Genomic DNA, 25,312 nt, shown 5'->3' with positions numbered 1-25,312 from the left:
ATTTGACTGATTTGGAACTATGTGTGTAGTACGAAAATTTGAATACTTTAGGGACTGGTGGCATATACGCATATATAGTCCTATAAGTTAATACTTATTTTTATTTATTACTGCTATAACTAAAAGAACCGGTAAGAATCATGTAAAGAAAATGCCAATCTTAATAACTGGTAAAATTTTCAAGTATCTAGGACTCATACTTTTTGAATAATAACAAATATTTAAAATCGTTTCAGGATAAATCGTTATCGTTACGCTATTTCGTAAAAATTTAAAATTCAAACGCAATTAAAATTTTTCCTATAATGACGCTTCGAGTTTTCTCTATAGCTACTTGAAGTAAAACTTATGGAAAACTTAGTGATGTATTCTTAATCTTTAGTTATAAACACAAAAAATTTTATGATTTTTCAGCTTCAAAATTACTTGCAAATTTTCACATTTTCGACAGATTTCGTAAAAATTTGAACTATAAACGCTTATAAAAAAAATTGTGCCTATGTATTCTTATAATTTTTTAATCACTTTAAGAATAACTTATGAGGAACTTTGTATTAAATTTTCAAGTATTTTGATAGGGCCAAAAAAATTTTATCGACACTTCAAAAAAAAATTTTCAGACAAATTGAAAATTCCAGTCGTCTATAAATATCTCAAAAAAGTCAAAATATTTTGAAAATTTAATCATGTAAAGAAAATACCAATCCTATAATAACTGGTAAAATTTTCAAGTATCTACTATAGTACTATACATGTGCTTTTTGAATAATAACAAATATTTAAAATCGTTTCAGGATAAATCGTTATCGTTACGCTATTTCGTAAAAATTTAAAATTCAAACGCACTTAAAATTTTTTCTGTAATGATACTTCGAGTTTTCTCTATAGCTACTTGAAGGAAAACTTATGGAGAACTTAGTGTTGTATTTTTAATCCTTAGTTATAAACGCAAAAAATTTTATGATTTTTCAACTTCAAAATTACTTGCAAATTTTCGCGTTTTCGACAGATTTCGTAAAATTTTGAACTATAAAAGCTTATTAAAAAAAATTGTGACTTACGATTTTTAATTTTTTTTAGCTACAATAAGAAAAACTCATAAGGAACCTTGTATTAAATTTTCAAGTTTTTTTGGTCGTCCGACATTTTTTAACCGACACTTCAAAAAAAAATTCTCAAAAAAGTCAAAAATTTCAGTGGTCTATAAATAACTCAAAAACAGTCAAAAATTTTTGAAAATTAAACTGTATATAGAGAACACTAACATAAACATTTGGTGAAAATATTACTGGTCAAGTATTTAAAGTGATTATTTTTTGAATTACAACCATATAAAAAAATCGATTTGGTCGAAAACTGATTTTGCTTAAAAATTCCCGTTTTTCTGTCATTTTTTTTTTGTTTTTGAAAACTGTTGGAAAATGTTTACTTTTGACCTCTATAATGCACCAAGGATCTTCAATTTTACATCGGAAACCACCCCCCAAGTTTGAAATCGAAGCATTATTTCGACTAGTTATGCTGTACACAGACACAAAAAAAAAAAAACAAAAAAAAAAAAAAAACACACACATCATTGTAAAATCAATACATTCATCACTTCGTTCAGAATCTAAAAATTGGGTAATTTTTTTGTGCATTATTACGTTGAAAAGTCAGTTATAATTTTTTTATCTGTTTTTTGTTAGTTTTTAGGACATTTAATTCCGAGCACTATAGTTATAATATAAACTATTTAGGCTTTTATTTTTAGACCTGTCCGAAAATTATTTATTTTTATGCAATGATAATTTCGATGAATACTGATTTTTCACCTTTCAATTAAAAAAATAGACAATTAAAGTTTTTGATTCAATATTACTGTGAACTTTAATGAAAATTTTTCTTTTGAAAGTTTTCTCAAAAAATACTGAAAATTTTCTCGTCTAACAAACCTAAAGTAACATCTGTGTCCGTTTACCAATCAATAAAAAAAGCTGTATTAGGGTTTAGGTGTATTTTTATTTTTACTGCAAAAAAAAAAGTAATAATAAAAATAAACGTTTCCTGAAACAAAATTAAAAACAAACTTACATCGACAAATCTTTGTAACTAAAATCTAGTTTTGACGCAAAATATTAAAAACTATATTATTACATTAAGTTGATTAATAATTGTTAAAATTTGATCACCACAAATATCTGCAGTGGTGGTTTGTTAACTCTATTATGTTTTACACTTTATAATCATTGTATGAGATTCGTACCATAATTCGATGTAGACATTTATGGTTTATTGTTTTTTGTTAATTATTAGAGTATGGTCCCAGCTGCTGCATGTGGTACAAATGTACAATTTAATTTAATTTGTAGATCTCGTGAACAATATAATAAAATTATTGTTTATCGAGTGTGTGCAAAATGACCGATTTACCTATATTACTCGTGAACACTTCAATAGTGGTACTTTTAATTGGCTTTTAAAAACATTTCGGCGACCCTCGGGTTCGTTGTTGTTTAAACGTGTAATTTACACTACTTGATTCAGTTCCCAATATTGATTTTGTATTTGGTAAAGGGATTCCATACTAGTATATAACATGTAGATTGTAGGTATTATGTTTAGGTGTTGATATTTAACAACTATATGTACAAGAGTGTCGTTGTTATTTTTTTTTTGGCTTAATGGCGTTAAGTCTATTACAAAACCACAGAAGTACTGCGGAGGGACTGGTGGAACGCCAACTCGATGGATTTTCAGCATCTTTGGCTTTAAATGACACCTTATGCAAACAAAGTAAAAACCGAAACCAGTGACCTTGTCGAATAGTGGAGTAGTATTCAGCCATGGGGGTAGGGTGGACCGAAATTCCATTGACATTTAGTTTGCAGCTCTCAAGAGTTATATCATACCGATATTAATGCTGGTAAACAGTGGGTTACGTCATTAGGATGAGGATCAGGCACAGGATCATGGAAAATATATTTGCTGACCAACCACCGTATTCTGTACACCGCTGTGAAATCGTGATGTAACGTCATGTATGGCTTGCATTGCACAGAGTAACCGCAATCGGCACTGAGGTAAGGAACTAAGGAAGAATATCGATAAATATAATAAAGGAGAGATGATTATAATGTTATATAGAAGATCGATAAAGAGAGAAAGCGGTTTGCGGACAATCGCGAAAAAAAATCGACGAACTTTGTGGTTGTGAAATGAGAAAAGAACACGTGTGGTGCACGGTGGAGGGTTCCGAATGGGTGATATAGTGCGGGTGGGTATTATAATATATATATATATATATGTATTATGTATGTATATAAAAATAATATAACACGCGGCTTTAAGATGAGGCATTAATCGCACACGGGGAGGAACGGTGGGATGAATGCAACTATATGTGTACACATAGTGAGTGGGCCGGTGTATAGTGTTGTTTTGGTGAGGACGATAGGGGTAGTTGCAGGATGGGGGTCGCGCGTCGACGTGACCCCTTCGTATATACGATCTCGAGCTTTTCTCGTACTACGGCTATACTACGACTACTACGACTACTACTACTACTACTACTACCAATACTACGGCTCCTGCCACCACCACCACCACCACCACCGCCACCACCACCACCATTACTACTCCTCCGACTCGTACTGCCACCACTACCACAATACGTATTAGTACGTTACGGCGTGCGCCGGAGCGCTAGCGTCTCCCACCGCCGCGCAATATCGATCGCATTCGACGTGTACGAGCAGAGGGACCCCCTGGATTTCGGTCGGCATTGACCTCCCTTCGCCGCGTCGAAAAAGTAGAGTCTGCGCGCGCGTGCAAGCGGAAGGGGGTGGTTGGCCGGTGGTGTGGGTGCGGGCTATAGAGTATGACGGTACGCGCGCGCGACCTGCACCGGACAGTCCCAGCACCCCAAACTTTTCCCTGCGATGGGTATATAGTCGTCGTCGCCGTAGTCGTCTCTTCCACCACCACGTGCAAAGATTTCACCCCCCCCCCCCAACCACGTTACCAGATCACGACTACATCCGGCCCGACGATATAATAATAATAATAATAATATATTACGTATAACCGATTTTGTTCTTTTTTTTATCCTTCACGACCGTCAAGTTTGTCTTCGAGACGCATCTGCGGCGTATAATAATACATAAATATTATAATACGATAATATGTATACACGCAACGTATATATTTTCATCAGAATAATAATACTATCATGAAATCCTGCAGATCCGTGCAGCACCATTTACCGTGGTATAAAAATATAAAGTGCACGTGAGATATAATATTGCACAAAATTCACCTATACTAGCTATACGTACAATATAATACAAGATTCGAAAAAATTCGGTTAAGCGTTAATTTGCACATTTTTTATTTTAATAATATCACATATAGAATGTCTCCTATGTATAATATGGTAATCGGTAAGTATATATGCGTTTCCGAACGGAGCGGTGAAGCGTGTATTTTGTTCAACTATATGTTATTATATATTTATTATACCATATACATATTTTCTCTTAAAGAAAAATAATATAAATATGAGGTAGTGCAACAAAGTGTTCATATTGTAACCTTTTCGCTTGATTGGAAATATGTCACAGATGGTAGCTTATAGGCAGATCATTTTTAAAATTCCCACGTAGTGCCTGGGAAAATTGTGAACTGTTCAGAAAAACTGCAAATGAGAAACTCTTTTCGTTCAACGAAATATATTTTGGTTGCTTTATATTTTAATAAATACTATAAAATTTAAGTTTTACAAATTATGTATTTGTGAGTTTAATAACGAGATATAACTGGCACATTTTGTACTCCATATTTTTGTTAGATAATTGCAATCATAAAATTGCAATTTAATATCTGTTTATATATTTCCTATATTTTAATTTTTAGCCTTGCTAAAAAAATTCCTAATACTCGAAAAATTTGTATTTATTCAGAATATGTATCTCATCCCGAGTCCATTTGGAAGGGGTTTACAAAAATATTTTATATCAATTACTCCATATTTTACAAATTCGATAATATAATATAATTACAGCAGGGAAATTAGCGAGGATGTATATTATTGAGACTCATTAAAAATCGTGTATACGCAGAACCACAATACAATCATCAATTGAACCAAAAAATAATATTTTGGTATTAACTGTCATTCATATTAACATATCCAATGGAATATAACCATTTTTAATACATATAACACATATAATATACAATAGTAATTAAGAAAATTTTTTAAAGATTTTTTAAGCATGCTTGTCCTATTTTTATGATTAAATTGTGTATATATTCAAATTCAAATTTTTGGAATTTTTAAATACACTTGAAGACCGTTTTTTGAATTATTTACATTTTTTGTACCACTTAATGATGATTCTTTGATAATGCAAACTTAGGTTTTTCAAATAGAAGGCTTTTTTTATTTTTTATAAATTAGTAGATTTTGTTGTTTAGAATTTGGATGTATCTAAATCAAAATTTAAAATAGTGGTTTTTGAATTATATAACTGTGTTTTAAGGATTATAATATGTCTATGTTAATAGGTTAAGTCAGAGGTATTCAAACTTTTTCAGCACGCGGCTTCTTTGGGTGTTCACAATATGTTTACGGCTCCCAAATTATTATGAAAAAATTGAAACAACACACGGATACAATGATGGGAGATATGTTATATGGGTAATAATAACAGTGACTTTAGTAGGTACTAGAAATAAAACTTCAAATGGTCGAATCGTAAGGTGTGTCGTTTTCATTTCCATAATGATTGCAGATAATATTTATAATAATTATACAGGACCTAGGTATGATGTTGATTTTCGGTGCTTTGACGCGGCTCCCTTTGCAAACTCTCGCGACGCCCCTGGGAGCCGCGACTCACAGTTTGAATACCTCTGGGTTAAGTAGATAGAGGGCTTAGACGATTTTAAAAAGTTAGCATATACTATTAATTTATCAATATAAGTAATATGTAAAAGTTATCGAAGTATAATAAATATTACAACTAACATTACATTTTATTTTTATAAAACCACTTTTAAGGATTATTATCCTTACTCCTTAGTCCTTAGTATAAATATTTCATTAATTCAGAAACTTTGAATTAGAATTTTGATTTAGATACATCAAATTTTCCAAAAAATGAACCGTTAAATAATTTTCAGTAAAAAAGGGGATTTTTCATTTAAAAAATAGAAGTTGGTATTGCAACTGGATGATACTCTTTAAATAACAAAAAAAAAATATCAGAAATTTGAAAATATGATCTATAGGTCTACTTAAAAATTCTGATAATCTGAATTTGAATAAATTTACTATGAAAGAGGGAAATGGGAGTGAGCATGCTTAAAAAAATCACCCTGTATATACCTTGATTTTATAGAATATGACACTATAATAATAATTACGTGTTCATAATAATATGCTCGTTATACTAGAAGTCTATGTTAAAATACAGTTTGTATAATATGAAGTTCTTCTTATTGTTTTTCAAATACCAACTTTTCAGCAGGTGACGTTATTTTCTTTGCAAACATTTTATATTATTCCATTCCTGACCTATACAGGAATAATATCATCACAGACGTATATGATATATAATGCAAATATAAACTTTATATAATATAATAATATAAGTCATGTGACTTATTTCAACATTTAGAATTTTTATTTATGTTTTTTTTATTGGCATTTATTTTTTTCGCAAACGTGTCATTCCGGCATTGCGGAGCCATCTCCGCGGACGTTTACATTACATGCTGTTTTATGTGTACCCACCACAACCGCAATGGTATCATTGGTATTGAATTGCTATCTAAATATGTATCCCTATTCCCTAGTATATATTTTCCTATTATACACAGAAGTATTTTGTTGTGTTAGCTAGTGTTGCACTCTGCATTTCAAATTTCAATACTATTCTTTAACAACAGTTTCTCCAGGCTGTTATTATTATACATACATAAACATTATATTATTACAAAATACAATATAATTTCGCTTAGTAACTGCTACACAAATATTTAAGATGATATATAGTAACAAAAATTTGGATATTTAATATTTAAGTTGCAATCACCAGTATTCAAAAAGATTTCATACAACAAAATAATAATTTATTTGAAGATTTTGTTTTTCATCAAATATATAAATAATTTATAAAATCAAGTATATTTTTCGATACTAAAATAGATAACCAATTATAGTTTATGGAATTCTCTTGTCGAAAACACCATCCAAAAATAATTAACTTTACCTATCAAACATAAGTAGGCTTTGACACTTTGTTTCTTTTATCATTTTTAAATTGTTTTTAACTATAAAGTAATATATTATGTTGTAAAATAATAATGTATAACAAATCTTGATATTGTATGTGCCTATATTAATATTTAACGTAATGAATGTATTTATTTTTAACTAATCCAATTCTGCATAACGAGCTATTTATTCTTTCATATTCGATTAAAATCAGGTTAATTATTAATAAACACTATGATGTAATAGAATAATAAGAAATTAATTAATTTGTTCATTAGCTTAGAAACTTGGATGCATGGGCTATATATAGAAACTTTTTCTTTGAACATTAATATTCCATTAATAAACTTTATAAAATTTATCAATGTTCTGAGTTGCTTTACAGAACTTTTTGCGTCCAATTCAATGTTATACTTTTATACTAGATAGATTTAAGAATACTTATAAATTATAATTTATGATTTATACACATAAAATGTAACAATGTTAATAACTTCAAAGAAGTATTTTTTGAAAGTTAGACTACTGCTTTACTTTTATTATTATTATTGTTTTTGCAGTTATAACAATTTTTTTTGTATATGTAATTTGTAAATCATTACCCAATGGCCTGCATCATATTATGTAGACACTATGGTATTTTACAAATTAATTAAAAACGTATATCATAATTTATTTATATTTGATATATAGTTATTCTAAAATAAACAATAGGAAAAGATAGATGGTATAATTTTATGTATTTAAAATATATAGATGCATATTATTTTTCATTAGATAGGTAGATACTTTATTAAATTTTAAATTTTATAATTTTAGTCAGAGTCAGGATTATTAATTTTCCAGTGAATGTCGATTCAAGATTATTAATATTTTAATTGATATTGATTAAATTATTCTTGGATTATTTTATTTGCTTTTTTTATATTATTATATAGGTACCTATTATATATAAAATATTAAAATGTAGGTACTTGATTGATATATTTTTATCGTTTTTATACGATATATACAATATACAAATAACTTTATTTTTGAAATGATCTTCGCGTATTACATTTAAGCTACCTATCTACCAATATAATTTATTAAGTGTCATTTTACAATGTATATATATATTACAATGTATTAATACGTTATACACATTGGGTTCTATATAAAGATGAGTTTTTTCCCCCTTAAAATCGTTATTAAACGTTTTATGATAGACATAAGTCGTACTCTAGTACCCAAAGTCCTAACTGAGTTTCAGTGAAAACAACCATTAATAATAATAACAAGAGAAAAACAAACGATAAATAAATGTCACGCGTAGGGTTGTGTTGGGCGTTAGGGGAGAGGAGAGTCTCGAGTATTTCAAAAAAAAAAAAAAATGTACAATAATTACACAAATGTGTGACATAAACTAGGTAATGAAAAACGAAAAAAGAAATCCATTGAATTACTATAGCTGTTATTTTATTATACATCATATTATTATTATACATAAGTCCGGTGTTGCCACCAACATAATCTCTCTGCCCCTCCCGGTCTACATTAGCTTTGAGGTTGTGGCAGGCCGCCCGGTGCGTCGCAAAACAATATAAAATAAGGATGATATCCACAACACGAGAACGCCACTATATATGACGCCATCGTTTCTGCAACCACCTCAGCCACCACCAAGCACCACCACTGCCACCGTCCAACAACGCCACTGCTCCGCCACCGCGTAAGAGATAAAATTTTATTACGGGTTTCGTAATGGCATCTGTTGCCCTCGGGCGGTTACAGTGCAATATTTCACTGATTCCGTTCATTATACGGGCTACTATATACGGACGTTACATGCGCGGTACACAAATAAATGCCCTTTTAGAAAACCACCGGGGATCAAATTCAAGATAAAATTAATGGCATACTACACTACGATGGCCATAAGCCTGCTGTATCTAGCTTTAGATTTTCCAACCCCTCCTATACTCTATATTATACACCTCCAACCTTATATTATGTATCATACGTCTATATACCACGTCTCTCTCTCTCTCTCTCTCTCTCTCTCATTTATGCATATATATATATGCACCGTGATCACCCATCTCATCCTCGTAAATTATATAATATTAATATAATACATTGTACATAATTTATCATTTCGTATATAACAATATTATAGTCGTTGGATTACACTCGATATACACACATATTTATTGTATTTAATACAATTCGCCGTCTTCTATAACTCATATAATAACGTTTATTATATAATATTATGTATTATAAACATTAATTATGTACATTTTACGCATAGGTACTATATCAAATGTGGTTATATGTAAAAATATATATTATATTAATTTATAATAACATTAAGGCGTATTTAAAAACAAACCAAACTAGATTCAAGCTAAAACGTTCTTTGTGTGTAGAATATTTATGCACGCGCAGTGTATATTGTGTAAAAGGGGGCGAGGTAGTGAAAAATCGTTTTAACACTTGCTCTTTTTATTAGTGCACTTAGAAATACGACAATCGAGGGTAAGTTTATAAGTGTTCGCAAACAGGGATTTAAGGGGTTCAAAACCCATTTCGAAAATACTTTCAAGTAAATTATAATATTAATTGTAGACCACGAAGAAAGATAACACGTAATAAATATGTAGGTAATAATGAAGTAGTAAATTATTCACTCAAAATAAAATAAAATACATCACCAAACGCTTTTGTTATGTATTTTAATTCAAAAATTAAGGGAAGCACATATTACACAATTATTAGTTTTTCTTATTTAAGAGGACGCCACACCCGCATGTGTATTGTCTCCGTCTTACAAACGTATAACATAGCAAAATCTGTTTAGCGCTGGACAACTTTTCTCCCTCAATATTTATAATAGAATTTTCAAAACTTCACAACGCATAGGTAAGAACTTTATCTGTATCATAGCGTCGTTATTCTTTTGATAGCACAAACCAATAATTTTAAGTAATTTAATGAAAAAATAAAAAAATGTTCTTAAGCTTATAACTTTGGTTATATTTATGTTATCAAAAAAATAATGACGCTATGACACAGATAAAGTTCTTACCTATGCGTTGTGGAATTTTGGTAATTCTACTCTAAATATTAAGGGAGTAAAGTTGTCCCACGCTAAACAGATTTTGGTATGTTATACGTTTGTAAGACGGAGACAACACATGCGGGTGTGGCGTCCTCTTAAGTAAATGTATTAACTATTAAATAAATCAAAGTTAATTATTCATAAATTATAATTTGTAAATATAATATATTATAATAATATTTGGGATAGCGAATTTAAGAAATAGAATTTTATATTTCATATAAAAACACTGTAGGTACTTAAAATAAAATCTAAAGTGATGCGGTCTTAAAAATAGTTCAGATCTGGTTTCCAACCGTTATACGTCACAATGTTCGTGTTAAAATTAAATACTAATTCGTAATTACTTATTGAAACCTTTGTTTCAGAATTTTCAATTATGATATGTTTATCATTGTTTTATTTAGTTGAAATATTTAAAACTACAAAGCAATCTAGCTATTTTGTAGAAATTGATTTGTAGCCAGATACGAGTACAATATGAAATTGTATGTTTAGACTTTCTATATATACATTGATTAAATATATTAAATATACCTAATATTTAATCAATGCTATATATAAATTAAATTTGCATATAATAAATTTTATTTTAAGTTTAAATAAAACATTCAATTTATATTGTTATGCAAGTCGTATATTTAAGAGAAGAGAGATGATTAAATTAAATTTTATATTTTCGTTAAATTTTGATCCTTGTGTTAAATTTAGTTTGTTTAATAAACTATCAAATTCTACTATTTTCCATATAAATCTTGTGATTTTCTATATTTTATTCGTATTAAATATTTATTAGTTGTTTGGCTTTCATGAAGATGATTAACTACTTTTAGTTAAGAATCATTTAATCATTTCAATATTTTCATTCGATTAATCATTTTATACTGTTTTGTTTTATTATTATTATTTTTTTAATAGATTGTAAATAGCTTGTATAATCGTATAGTTATAAAAGCTATGATTAGGTACATACACTATACAGAGCAGAAACATAGATATTAAAGAAAATTGAGAAAAAGAAATTGGATTTACCTGAGAGAAAAATACTAAGAAAGATCTTTGGTCCAATAAAAGATGAGGAAACTACTAAATGGAAATAAGAAAACACAAACAACTATAAGAAATCTTTCTTGAATTTAAACATATCAAATACAATCTAGATTAGAAGATTAAAATGGGCTGGTAACGCCTGACATAGTCAGAACCCACTATTAAACATGGTATTGACTGCAGAATATAAAGCGGTGAAAATATCTTTTGGAAGAGATATAGAATCATTAAATGATAAAGCAGTAGATAGAAAGACTTGGAGGATTGGTTATTTGTCGGTTGGTCCTAGTGATGGTCACTAATACCCAGGAAGAAGAAAAACAAATATGTACTTAAATCTATATGTAACCATATTCTGAAATATATCCATATTTAAATATCGTTTTTAATAAAAATACATTGATTAAAATTAATTACTATACATATATTTGACTATGCTTAATTTATAATATTAGTATAATACTTACTATAAACCTACAATACACGTTATATATTTGTGAATGTAAAAATCTAAAGTTGCAATGATAAGATACCGAAATATTTAAAATACGTTGTGGCAATTTTTTTTTCATTGCTTTATCAAAACTTTTACAAAAATCTTGGTAAAAAATTCTGAAAAATGTATTTTAAGTTTAAGTTAGGTTACACTATATTTTTGCTGTGTAAAAAATAAACATTAAATTATGTAAATAAATAATAATAAATGTATTATATTTTATTATATAACATGTTCAACAATAAGTTTTAATAGAATTTATCCTATAATACTTTTACGCAAAATTTAAATTTAAATCCAAAGAAAATGACTTTTTTCTTTATTTTTAAAAATTGTGAGCTCGATTTGTTGGAAATTATTGGAGCACTCTTAAATTTTATTGAATTTTATTTTTCCAGCAAACAAGCAAACAGATTTATGCTAAAAGTGCACAATTAATTGCGAAATATTGGCAAAAATTGAAAAAAATTAATTGTATAGTGTTGACACCATTTTAAAGCACATACCTCAAATAAGAGTCTACGAGAAACTTCTCTTCCCCCTCAAGATTATTATTTTAGATTGAGAATTGATTTACCCGTAAGTTATAACCTTTTTTAAACTGTAAATTTTGTAATTGTTTGATAATAATATTATCTCCAATTTAGGATGATATATTTCAATAATAATCATCATTGTATTTTTCAGCTTTAAAAACTTAATTGATATCAATAAAATCAGTAAGAAATTAATAAGGGATTCAATAATTTAAAAAATACATAATTGAAACTATACAAACATGTTGCATTCACTTGCAGTATTGCAACTACATTTTTCACGCTGAAAAAATGATTTATTTTTACTAGAAAACAAGTTTAAAAACAATACCAAATGTATTAGATGTATAAGGGTTCGTAATATATATACAATATATACATGCATATTGTATTTACTTGTATAGTTGTATATAATATAATGAATTTTGTTGAGTTATAGAATTGAATTTTCTCCCGTTTGCGATTCAATTTAATATCTTTAATAAACAACCTAGGTACCCACTCTAATAATTCGATTTGGCACAGTATCCATTCTAAAATCGTTCAGCCGTAAATGTAAGATGAAAAGTAGGTATATAGTATTTTTTTGTTTCTAAAATGTAATACTCAAATAATCCAAAATTAAGATAAAAGTATTGTTAGATCAGTTTTTCCGCTACAATTTTATTGATTTCATCTTAATTATTGATTGTATCTAATTAACTATTTAAAATATAATTATTGTTTCTATTAATATAAAGTATTAAAATTTTAGTAAGTTATTTAAATTATGAATTTAATTTTACATTTCTACTGTATCGTTCAGTGATTATTGATTATGTTAAAATCATTACTTATATATCAAATTTAAATTAATTATGCGAAATGCTTAATGGTCTGCCCAGCCACATTATTACTTCGATTTAATTATTATTTTTACAGCCATAGCTTAAAGGTGTTTAAAGTGGTTTTGCTTCTATATATTTTGTAATGCTAAGAATATTTAACTTGCCTATAGTTTATATAAAGTTAAATAGCCTTAAATTTCAGTACTAGAATCAGATTAGTGAATTGCTTATTTATTTACTTATTTAGTATTTTTAATCCCGTTGCGAAGAGTTTGAAGCTTAAAATAATTTTAATATGGTTTTACACTATTAGAGTTTTTGAAATATTATATATTAAGTTCTTAGCATTACTAATTAAGATAAATATTTAATATGCAAAGGGTCACTGTATGATAAATATCCTTTATGATATAAAATTAAAGTTATTTTATAAAATTAAATACTTGATAAAAAAAAAAACGCACAACAAAACAAATAATAAATACCTAACTAAAAAAAACATATACTTTTAAGTTTAAATTTTAAAAGGAAAATATAACATATTTTTAAAATAATCTTAAATTGTACAGATATCATTATTTTATTAGTAAAGGTATAACACTAATAACTGATAACTTTTTACATTATAAGTTATATTTCTTGAAGCTGAAACACAACAATTAGATCATCAAACTTAAACAGAAATAATAATCTAAGTATTACAACAGTTATTCTAGGTAATAACTGACAACAATTGATTAATTAAATCTGAACATTTATTTGAACTATAATGTTGTGACAGTTTTTTTTTTAATTTTTTTTTTAAACATCAGACATTCCTAGCCTAAGGCTATCTAAATCTATGGATATTTTACAGTTTACATAATAGTTTTAACATTATAACATGATAATGAAAATATTGTTGTGACAGTAAAATAGATCAAAAACAAAGCTACATAGTCTATTAATATTTGCATATGAGAGTGAATTCTTAACTAGAAATGAATAAAAATATCTTTACTTTTGTGGTCTTATGGTGTTATGTAAAAATGACTTCAAGCAATAGTTATTTCTATTCTATACAATTATTAAGTATATAATGAGACATAATATAATGTAACAATTATACGTTAATTGAAATATTAAGAGTTGTACATAATTAGTTACCAGTTGGCATTTATAAATACTCTAATCGAAATAATTTAGGATCATAGGCGTAACTTGGCGGGGGCGAATGGGGGCAATTGCCCCCACAGCCTAAAATTGGTGGGGGCATTGCCCCCACAAACTGAACTATAATATTAGTTAATTTCAGGCTGTTCTGAGGCCTATAATAAATAATAATACCTAAAATGACGTATATAATAGCAGCTGGTATGTAAAGGTTCTTTGGCTACAATCACATATACTATATAATAATATAGTCTATAATAGTTTAGTGGTATATACTTAATATGTGGTTACACTATGATGTTCACTATCTTATCAGTTATTCACATTATCATTGCACATTTGCACATGTCATAGAGTAATATTACTCTATGGCACATGTAAGAATTTTAAAGCGATAACTGATAACGGTCGTATAGATTCTATACTATAGAATATGTCATAGGTTTCGATTCGGTTATTCGTATAGAATATATAGAACTATGATAGACGTTTTTACAACTTTTTTTTAACTTCTGAAATGAAAATGTGTAGAGTTTTGCAAAAATTGTTTTTGCCCCCACGTGAAAAGAGCCCAAGTTACGCCTATGTTTAGGATAATAATAATATTGATATTAATATGATATTATATAAGACATGACACAATAATAATACAAAATATGTCAAATACCTACCTATTTTCATACAAAGATGTAAGTATTATGATCACCTAAATTACGAAACTATTGAGATTACAATATCTAGACAGGATATCGGATGATATTTAGAACTCGTCTTTATTATACTCCATACACTTCAATACAGATAACTCGTAAATAATTTCATTATGTTTTATTTAAATTCAATAATAAATCATGGGTAGTATTCATAAAAATATTTTGTGAGGAACTTATTGAATACAAGTCCAAACTTGCTAACAATGTCTTCCTAATTTTCCATATAGTATTTCGATTGGTTTTCTTACTGTCTATAGGAATCATTAATGACATAGATTAATTACTTCTTTTTAAATACAAGTTACATATTTTGAAATTTCCAATCGATAAAAAAGACTATATAAACAACTGATCTAAGAAACAATACAAAAATGTTTTGGTAAAACTATTCGTATAACTTATATTTATTGAGAATCTAAAAATACAAGGTTTAACAAAGTAGGACAGTTGAGCTCATGTCTTGCTTTAATAACCTCGATTGAATTCAGTTTTTACTTTTATTATTGAATCTAAAAAAACAATTCTAATCAATGCTCATTTTGTTAATAATATACGAAATATTAATTTTTAACATTTTCATCATAACTGTTCAGTTTAATTAAATATTAAATGTATATACTTAGAGTGGCGAGGTTTTTTTTGGATCCGGGGGGGGGGGGGGTGAAGTAGATGGGAGATATATGCCAAATGACTTAAAAGTGGTAATTTTGATTGATTGTACCTATTTTAATTTGATACACTTTAATCTCAGCAAAAGTCCCAGTTTCCCAAAAAAATTTCAGTATATTTTTGAAAGAATAAATATATCACTGACAAAACATTTATATTGGAATTTGATTAAAATACAAACACCAAATAATTTTTAAGTAAGGTTTGTTACGTGGTAAAAAAATGTTCTTAATATTTTTAAATCTTTAACGATATTTGTTAGCCGGCGCGTTGTATAGGCAACTTCAGTACATCAGTGTGTAGGTGATACTTAAGCAGTATCCCACGTACTGTTATAGGAAAACGATATTATAAAGTGAGAATATTTCGTTCCGCGGACAATAACATGTCAATTGTCAATTACCAGTTTAACCACACACGTACAACTACTTTCTAATAGAATATGACGAAAAATTCATAGGAGCGATAAATGCTTCACTCAAAATCTAAAACCTAAAATGAGCCCATGAGGACATAAGGTATATTATAATGAAAGATGTTTGATATTGTTTTTTATAAGGTCTGCTGATAATTCAACACAATAATTTAATATAGTATTTTCCCCGTTTTCACAAGTATTAAGTAAAGGTAAAATAAATACGTAATAATGTGCCTGTACTATTAATTATTGTGTATTTGTGTATAGTATACTATAATCAACGAGTGTATAATATTTTGATGAATACCAAACATGATATTATCTGTGCATAATACATAAATATAATCGAAGTGCATTTAACGACATCAAGTCTCCAAAAGGTTTTTAACAACAATTTAATAGAACTCTCAACGGATCAATTTCGACACAAGTCGTTTGACATAATAGTTCTATAAATGATGACCACATAACACATAAAAGGTACCTAACCTATATATAGTATATACACAATACAATGATTGACACGTAAACGTCCACATGTTTACTAAAAACTCACAATAAAGTAATAGACTAACCACATTCTACGTGTGTTTAAAGTACTCCTCTACTGTGTTTCGAAACACGTTATATACCACAATACTTATATATTATATGCATTATTTTAATTTCTAAATTATAAAAATATGTAGGTACACATCTGTAGGCAAGTGATTTACACGTACGGTAGTGATGGAACTAACTAACGGATATTTTGGCTCTAAATATTATACACTTACACGGATGGGTTTGGGTGAGCGGCAGTATTAGAGCCCTTTTTAAGTTACTGCAGATATTGTAAGTTTAAACTCTTGTTATTTACACTACTTATCGTTTTTTTTTTTTTACTTGGCAATCGTCAAGAAATTTGTATGGTTAAACTGACTATTAGAGAGATGCGAAACTGCATAAGTTTATAAATTTATAATAATGATATATATTATATATATATATTAAACCAGTGCCGTAGACAGGATTTTTTATGGGGGGGGGGGGGTTCATAATTATATTTAAGTAATATTTAAAACATTATATGTTAACACGATATATTTACCACTACTACTACTGAAAATGGCTATAGTATAATTTAATTATAACAGAAGATCTATTTTTCTCGGCTTTTTGGTCATTTCATCTAATATTGTGATTTCAATATTCCTGTAATAACTTAGGAGCACTAATCCATTAAGACGATCCTGTTCAATAAAGAGTCTAATAAATAATTATAATATAAATCAGCTTTAATCACAGACAGTTTGTGGTAATCAAAATTTGAATGTTCATTGAATGTCTGTTAAATTTCAAAATTATAATTTTTAAAAATATAATTAATTCAATTATTATTTCAAACAAACTTCTTTAGCTTTTTTCCAATTCGTAAAAGGTTTAAGCGTCAGCGCTCCTAATTTTTGTTTGCAACCAACCAGTTATAAGCAATAAACCACTGGTGCTGAAATCTTAATTTTCTTTTCTTATTTTGCTCTAATATTGGGAATGTGATGTAGGTGGAACCCATGGATTAGTAAGTATCTATTAAAGGTTATCAGAACATAAAAATCAAATGCTGATGATAATAATATAATATTGTTTTGTTGTAACTAATTTATTTTATTACTTACCATATGCTTTTGCTCATCAGTCAAACTACAATTAGCAGAATTAGCATTTACAAATAATCCAATATCATTAATTCGAGACTCAAAAACCTTTGAAAAAGCATAATTATTAAGCAAATATCATAAGCATAATAGAAACTATAAGATTTTGTTTGTACAGCACTACAATGCAATAAATTAATAAAATGTACGCAGTAGCCTGTGAATGTGTTAAATATATAATAACTACTTACTACCTTTAATATTCAACTAATACTCGTATAAAAACTTACTTGGTTTTGCACAGTAGTAGATAATTCAGCAGATTCAGATGGTTGGGAACTAATTTCACTTCTATCACTAATGGCATCAATATCAACATTCAATTTTGAAAAGTAGTTTGTTATAGCACTCTTTTTTTTAGTGCTTGTATGCATAATAATGCCAATAATTGACAACTCAAGTATGAAGTAGGTATTTTAATAATAAATAGACAATACTATGCTGGAATGGCAACAATTTATTTGAGATAAAACGTTAAAAACAAGGACACAACACTACAACAGATAGTAGAATAATTTACAATGTGTGATAAGGCCATTGAACTATATGATATAGTTAGTTATCATTATAGTTCAATGGATAACGCTAAACACATATCTAATTAATGCAACCACATGCAACATATTTTACATATATTCTGTGATTATAAATTTATATTATATGACATGTCTTGTCAGCTATTTTGTTATGATATTTGGAATGACTGTATATTTTATAATATTATCTATCACAGATAGAAAAAATTATTTATTTAGCACGAATTGGTGTTAAAATTACTAAGATGGCGTGTAGGTTTTCACTCACTAGAAGCTTGGTGTTGATACCACATCAGACGTATAAGTCAAAATAAGTTCTTTTAAAGGTAGTAATTTTTAATTATTTTGGAGTTAATTTAACATCCATAAATGTTTTACCATTACACAACCAATCATAGATTATTCTAATTCCACTTATTGTCAAAATAATATGCAGTACCTATACAAATTTAAAAATATTTTATTGTGTTCAAAATAAATTTTATGTGATATCAATAGCTGTCGATCGGAGTGTTGAATTAACAACAATCAGTTTTAAAAATATTGTAATTCTTTAGAAAAAATGTATCAAGTTTTATTCTCATTCAACGGGGTTCGAATCCTTGACTATCATCCACAATTACTACTTAACAAATGTCCTACCTACATTCCTACGCGTTAAACCATTAGACTACCTATCGGGGATGTATTTTGTATGAAAAATATACTATTTAAACAAGTAAAATTATGGGACATAGATTGTATTTCATTATTGGAAGTTTTATAGAGCCCGCAAAACACTGTTTCTCATTGTCACAATCTTCGCATATTTCCCATTTTGTGTTAGGTACAGTAATAACTAATAAGGATTTTACCTTTATATATATAATATATTGTATGCATATAATATATAATAAATGTACCTATATTATATTATTATTTATTTATTTTCCTACTTTGGAGGTGATGTATTTACTAGTCTCTAGAATTATTGGACTCTCCAAAGTCATGTACCTATTATATATTTTTAATTATTTAACATTTGTATATACGGGGTGATTTATGAAGCGTAAAACACTCATTATTTCAAAAAGTGTAAATGTTTTTGAAAATATAATTTTACATAGCTTCATGTCGTTTACAAAACAACGTATTTATTAAAAAATTATATTTTTAACATTTTTTTATCCCTATAATTTTTTAAGTATTTTACATTTTTGAATGAAAACATGTAGTTTTAATTTGATATTCCAAAACAGAATATTTTTCTAAGTAATTTGAAATATAAAATTGAAGTTAGGGCAAGTAGTTTACGAGATATAGGTATTTAAAGTTTAGATGAGCGGAGTAGAGTGGTATGGGGTTACCCCGCGACATATTTGTCCACTACTCCGCTCATCCAAACTTTAAATATTTATAACTCATAAACTACTTGCCCTAAATTCAATTTTTATGTATCGAAGTACTTAGAAAAATATTCTGTTTTGGAATATCAAATTAAAACTACATGTTGTCATTCAAAAAAGTAAAAAACTTAAAAAATTATAGGGATAAAAAAATGTTAAGAAAATATTTTTTTAATAAAAACATGGTTTTGTAAACGACTTGAAGCTATGTAAAATTATATTTTCAAAAACATTTACACTTTTGGAAATAATGAGTGTTTTACGCCCCATGAATCATATTATATGTATATAATATGCTATTTTTATAACCTGCATATCAGGAATTAAGACAATTTTTAACCGCAAATTATTTAATTTAACAAACAACTGCATAATTCAAAATCACATTATATAGCAATTGTTATTATAAACATAGTTATTAGTAAATCTTAAAATCAAAAATTGTTAAGATTAAAAAAGCTCTGTTGTTGTTTTAACCACATATATTATTATACTATTTAACAATTTATCAAGAGTAAAATTAAAATTTCTATGATTATATTAACAACAATTGCTTGTCGGTTATCAAAATATTGGATGTTAAAATGACTAAACATGGAATTGTCAAGTTATTAATGTATACAGGGTGATTCATTTAAGTGGGTACACTATTTATCTCGAAAAGTATTTAATTTTTTCAAAATATTTTTTAAATGGTTTCAAGTTGTTAAAAAACCAACGTTTTTATTAAAAAATTATATTTTTAAATATTTTTTATCCTTATCATTTTTAAAGTTTTTTACTGTTTTGAATGACAACATAGAGTTTTAATTTTATATTCCAAAGCAGAATATTTTTATAAGTATTTTGATACATAGAAATCGAATTTGGGGCTAGCAGTTTATGAGTTATAACTGTTGTAAGTATTTAAAGTTTAGACAAGCGGAGTAGTGGACAAATATTTTGCGGGGTAACCCCGTACCACTCCACTCTGCCAATCTAAACTTTAAATATTTATAACTCATAAACTACTAGCCCCAAATTCGATTTTTATATATCAAAATACTTAGAAAAATATTCTACTTTGGAATATGAAATTAAAACTCTATGTTGTCATTCAAAAAAGTAAAAAACTTAAAAAATGATAAGGATAAAAAATATAATTTTTTAATAAAAACGTTGGGTTTTTAAGAACTTGAAACCATGTAAAAAAATATTTTGAAAAAGTCAATACTTTTCGAGATAATTAGTGTACCCACTTAAAATAATCACTCTGTATAATTTTAAAGTTACATAACAAAAACTTAATTTAATCGTTCATATACTTAGAAGTTAGAATACATTTTTTTTCTTCATTTCAAATATAGAATATGGTTAACAATGAATATACGTAATAGGTGTTCTAACAATACGTAGTGTAAGTCTCAAAATTCAATACAACAATCCAATCCAATGTTGTTATTTAATATACAAATCACAGTTAATTTCACATTTAGTTACTTAACAATTGATTGAAACTGAATTTAACTCCAATATTTCTATGTGTGATAATAGTAAAAAAAAAAACCTCAGTACTTCAAAATAAAGTACCTATAGTTATACATTGGTACCTATATTTTCCACAGTATACAATGTGAATGGGAGGAGTTTTAACCCCCTAAATCCCCCGTGTCTACGACCATGTATTAAACTATATTATTAGGGTTAGTGTGCATAATAATTATTACAACAATGCGTAATTATGAATACTTAATGATACCTCATCATAATAAATTATCAAATGACTTACTCGTTATGCGGTATATCCTCCGCTTGGGCCCGGACGCCGGGTAACGGCGTCACAACCACAGCGATCAGCAACACGAAGACGTGCGCGGTGGTGACGACGGGACAACAACAATACGCGCCGCCGGCGAAAAACATGGCGATTTGATCGCGGCACGCACGCTATACTCGTACGCACGACGGCAACAACGACGGCGATGAAAACAACAACAACAACAATAACAACAGCGACGGAGCCCGTCACACAACCGTATATGGGTAGGTATTAAGTATGAGCGCAACACAATCGAACAGAAAAAAAACCGGAGCAGATGAACCGAACGGATACGATTTCGACGCGTGGACGCGGTTAACGAAAAACAAAAATTAAATCGAATAATCGACGGTAACGGCTAATCGCAAGCGAAACGGTTACGGCCGAAGTGACTTTCGTATGCACACAACCAGGCAGCGTCGTCGTCCATTGCGGCGGCGGCGGATGTGTGTGCGGCGTCCGTGCGGTATAATAATATACGCGATGTGCACGTCCGCGATGTGTACGCTCGCGTATATGAGTAGTAAAAGTATTGTTATACGCCAAATCCGGTGGCGTGCCGAGGCGGCGTCATCGTCCAGGAGTGGAGGCGGCACCGTCGACGGGGGCCGTAGGTGGTAGCGGCGGCATGGGCGGCGCGTGCGCCCTCCCTCGTCACTGCCGCCGACTGAAAATTTCCTTTTATTATATTGATTCTGCAGACAGATGGGCGCACTCCCTCCCCACGCGCCAAACACAAACACACACACCTACTCATACGTGTGTGTGTGTGTGTGTACCGATCACCATCTCCCAACCCCTTCCCGGAGTTAACATATACCCGCACACTCACCCACCCCGGGGCAGGCTGTATGCGACGGCACAGCGGTGGCAACGCGACAAATTGAACTCTGCAGCGTGTACGACAAAATTCCTGTGTATACGTAGTGTATATATATAACTACACGGCCAAGCACGCGGTTGACAGCCATTGAGAGTAGAGTCGTAGACATGGCCGCCGACTTCAGACATTGTGTATATAATAGTACGAATGCGTATATATAAGTATTATGTATACATTGGACAAAATTATAACGATACGGAAAATATGCAAATGAAAGAATGCGAAAATAATAATAATAGAAACATGATTAAAACTTGACAACCAAGTATTTTTAACCCGGCAAAAAGTTCTTTTTTCAATCGCATGCTCGTCCCTTTTGTGTAAATCTTTCATTAACGTGTCTATTCGTTGCCACCATCTAAAGAATATATTATAACGGGATCGCGTCGGTGACAGCCAGCCCAAGCAGCGAACGACTGAACGTGAGGGACTAATGCGCGCATGATGATCACTTGAATGGACCAGCGGAACGCGTAACACCCAGCCGTCCTCCCGTCCGACAGACAGAAAAGTGCGATTTGTCTGTTGACTGTTCTAAGCGCGTTATATTCTGAATAATGAATTTCTTTCCAACGCACACATACACAAACCCATGTATACATATAGATATACGAAGAGAGAGAAAGTAAAAAGAGAAAATGACAAATGAATTAACTGGAAAACAATGACAGGTATTGTAAAATAAATACTTAGTCTTCCAGTTAGTTCTAAGTACAAAACGAACAGATCGCAAAATATTTTTCGATACTTAAATGTAAAATAAAAATCCAATAGATCCACCTTTTTACTCATATAGGTACAATATACATCATATCTTTCATACCTATATCGAAAATTAACTATAAAAGTAAAACATTTCAAATAACTATGAATTAGCTCAAAATATTTTTTAAGTTCTAATAAAAAAAAAAACCCCACGACATCTAAAATGTTCACGGTCGGGTGGTGCTGCTGAGTGCCTGCCCCTAAATGCTAATTTCTGTTATTTCATATTATATTAATTATCAAATTTGCCCATTGTACATAATGTTGTATAGATTGTAAATTACTTAAATATATAAATAATAAATAAAAATAAAAAAAAAGTTCTAATAAAAAATAAATATATTATAATATAATATATGTATATTTGGCGAAAAATTAAGTTTCAACAGTCATTAATTTTTGAATAATTACAAGTCATCTTTAACAAATAAGTAGTTTCGATTTTATCCAGTTTTATCTAACCTAACCTAACTGGTTTAATATGTATTTCCCTTTTTTTCTATAAATTTAAGACCCTGAGCGCAGCAATTAATTTATTGATTTTACAATTATGTGTGTGTGTATGTGTGTGTCTGAAGTCGAATGTCTGAAGATGAATAGTATAAAAAAATGCTTCAATCTTTAACTTTAAGAATGGTTTCTAAAGATCTTTACTGACTTAACTAGAAGACAAGAACTGTTTATAACAACAGCATTAGGTACGAGCGGCGTAAAACATTTTGCAGTGATGTAAGATGTCTTGACGAAAAATACATCGATTTAGCCTGTCTTGACGGCAAAACACATTAATCTATACATCTATAAATCTTACACTACACTCCGCACTATCATACATATGAGTAAACAATAAACACCCCTCATGTTTTTACGATCCATACACTCATTGCTTGTTTAGTAGCGCAAGGTTTATGGTAGTTTCTGATATAAAATTTGGTACTTTTAAGAGGTTAAAATTGAAAAATTACAGTATTTTTCAAAATAATCGGGGAAAAAATTCAGGAAAAACTAGAACACAAATAAGTTTTTTAAGAAATAAGAAATCGACTTTGTTTCAAGTGTTACTCAATACATAGCCTTAGATACTTTAAAAGTTTAAATGTTCACTAAAGTTTTGTATAATCATTCTTAGCACATTGTTGTAAAATCAATATATTCATCATTCTGGTAGGAATCTAATTCTATATTATACATATAAACTGTTTAAAAATCATACAGTACAAATACTTGTGAGCTTATGTGGAAATTTGACTGTAGTTCATACTCTATAGTCTATAATATAAGATTAAGATTAAAACATTCGAAGCACATTTACTATACATACACAAATAAATAACAACTCATTACTCATATTATTGTGAAACAAATTTCTACTTTCACAATCTAAACTAAAAAAATAAATAGAACTCTTAAACCAATAGGTATATTCATACCCAGGGTCAGACTACTGAGACTGGAATCTGATAGAGTTTCGGAATTCCGAACTTTCGGTCCATTATTTTCTGTAAGCAACCGCGGCTCATTTACCTAAATATAACGAACAGGCCCGGATTAAGGTTTTTGCCGCCCATAGGCTGAAATAAATTTACCGCCTAATTGTCATAAGTATTGATATTTTACTTCTGTAAGTGATACGTAAAAACCCTCCACGCCCCATATAAAAAATGATCATTAATAAAATAAAAACATAAAATCAATACATTAGGTATACTATTATTAATAAATGAAAACTCCTTAAGCATATTACAAAAAAAAAAAATACGAACAAATAATTATTTTTCATATTCTTCAGATTATAGTCTTACCTACGTCTTGATTTTTTTTTTTCGCAAAGTCTTCAATGATGTCGTCATATGATAACTGATTAGTTAATTCATGTTCAATACTTAGTATGGCAAGTGCATTTAATCGATCCTGTGACATCGTAGATCATAGATGATTTTTTATTCTTTTCAAGCAAGAAAAAGAACGTTCAGCTGAACAGTTAGTCACCACAGTAGATGTATATATTCTGAGTGCTATTTCGATG

The 25,312-nt window shown here is 29.1% G+C and overlaps 1 protein-coding gene across 3 annotated transcripts in view; it reads right to left on the bottom strand.

The window, feature by feature from the left end:
• stol (voltage-dependent calcium channel subunit stolid) overlaps window positions 1–22,166 on the bottom strand; it is a 48,047-nt gene extending 25,881 nt beyond the window's left edge. For 2 of the 3 annotated variants that reach the window (XM_089221105.1, XM_089221106.1), the window contains exon 1: window positions 21,609–22,165. In XM_089221105.1, the coding sequence (XP_089077231.1) occupies window positions 21,609–21,742 (134 nt within the window). In that variant the 5' untranslated portion in view covers window positions 21,743–22,165. Of the gene's footprint in view, window positions 1–21,608 lie in introns of all 3 variants that reach the window. The other variant, XM_089221104.1, reaches the window with a different exon arrangement.
• Window positions 22,167–25,312: the final 3,146 nt, after the last annotated feature.

The sequence above is a fragment of the Diuraphis noxia genome, unplaced genomic scaffold (genome assembly GCF_037042655.1).
Source record: "Diuraphis noxia isolate RWA-SAM2 unplaced genomic scaffold, SU_Dnox_SAM2 contig0002, whole genome shotgun sequence".
Classification (NCBI taxonomy): domain Eukaryota; kingdom Metazoa; phylum Arthropoda; class Insecta; order Hemiptera; family Aphididae; genus Diuraphis; species Diuraphis noxia.
This window is presented reverse-complemented; position numbering and strand designations above follow the sequence as displayed.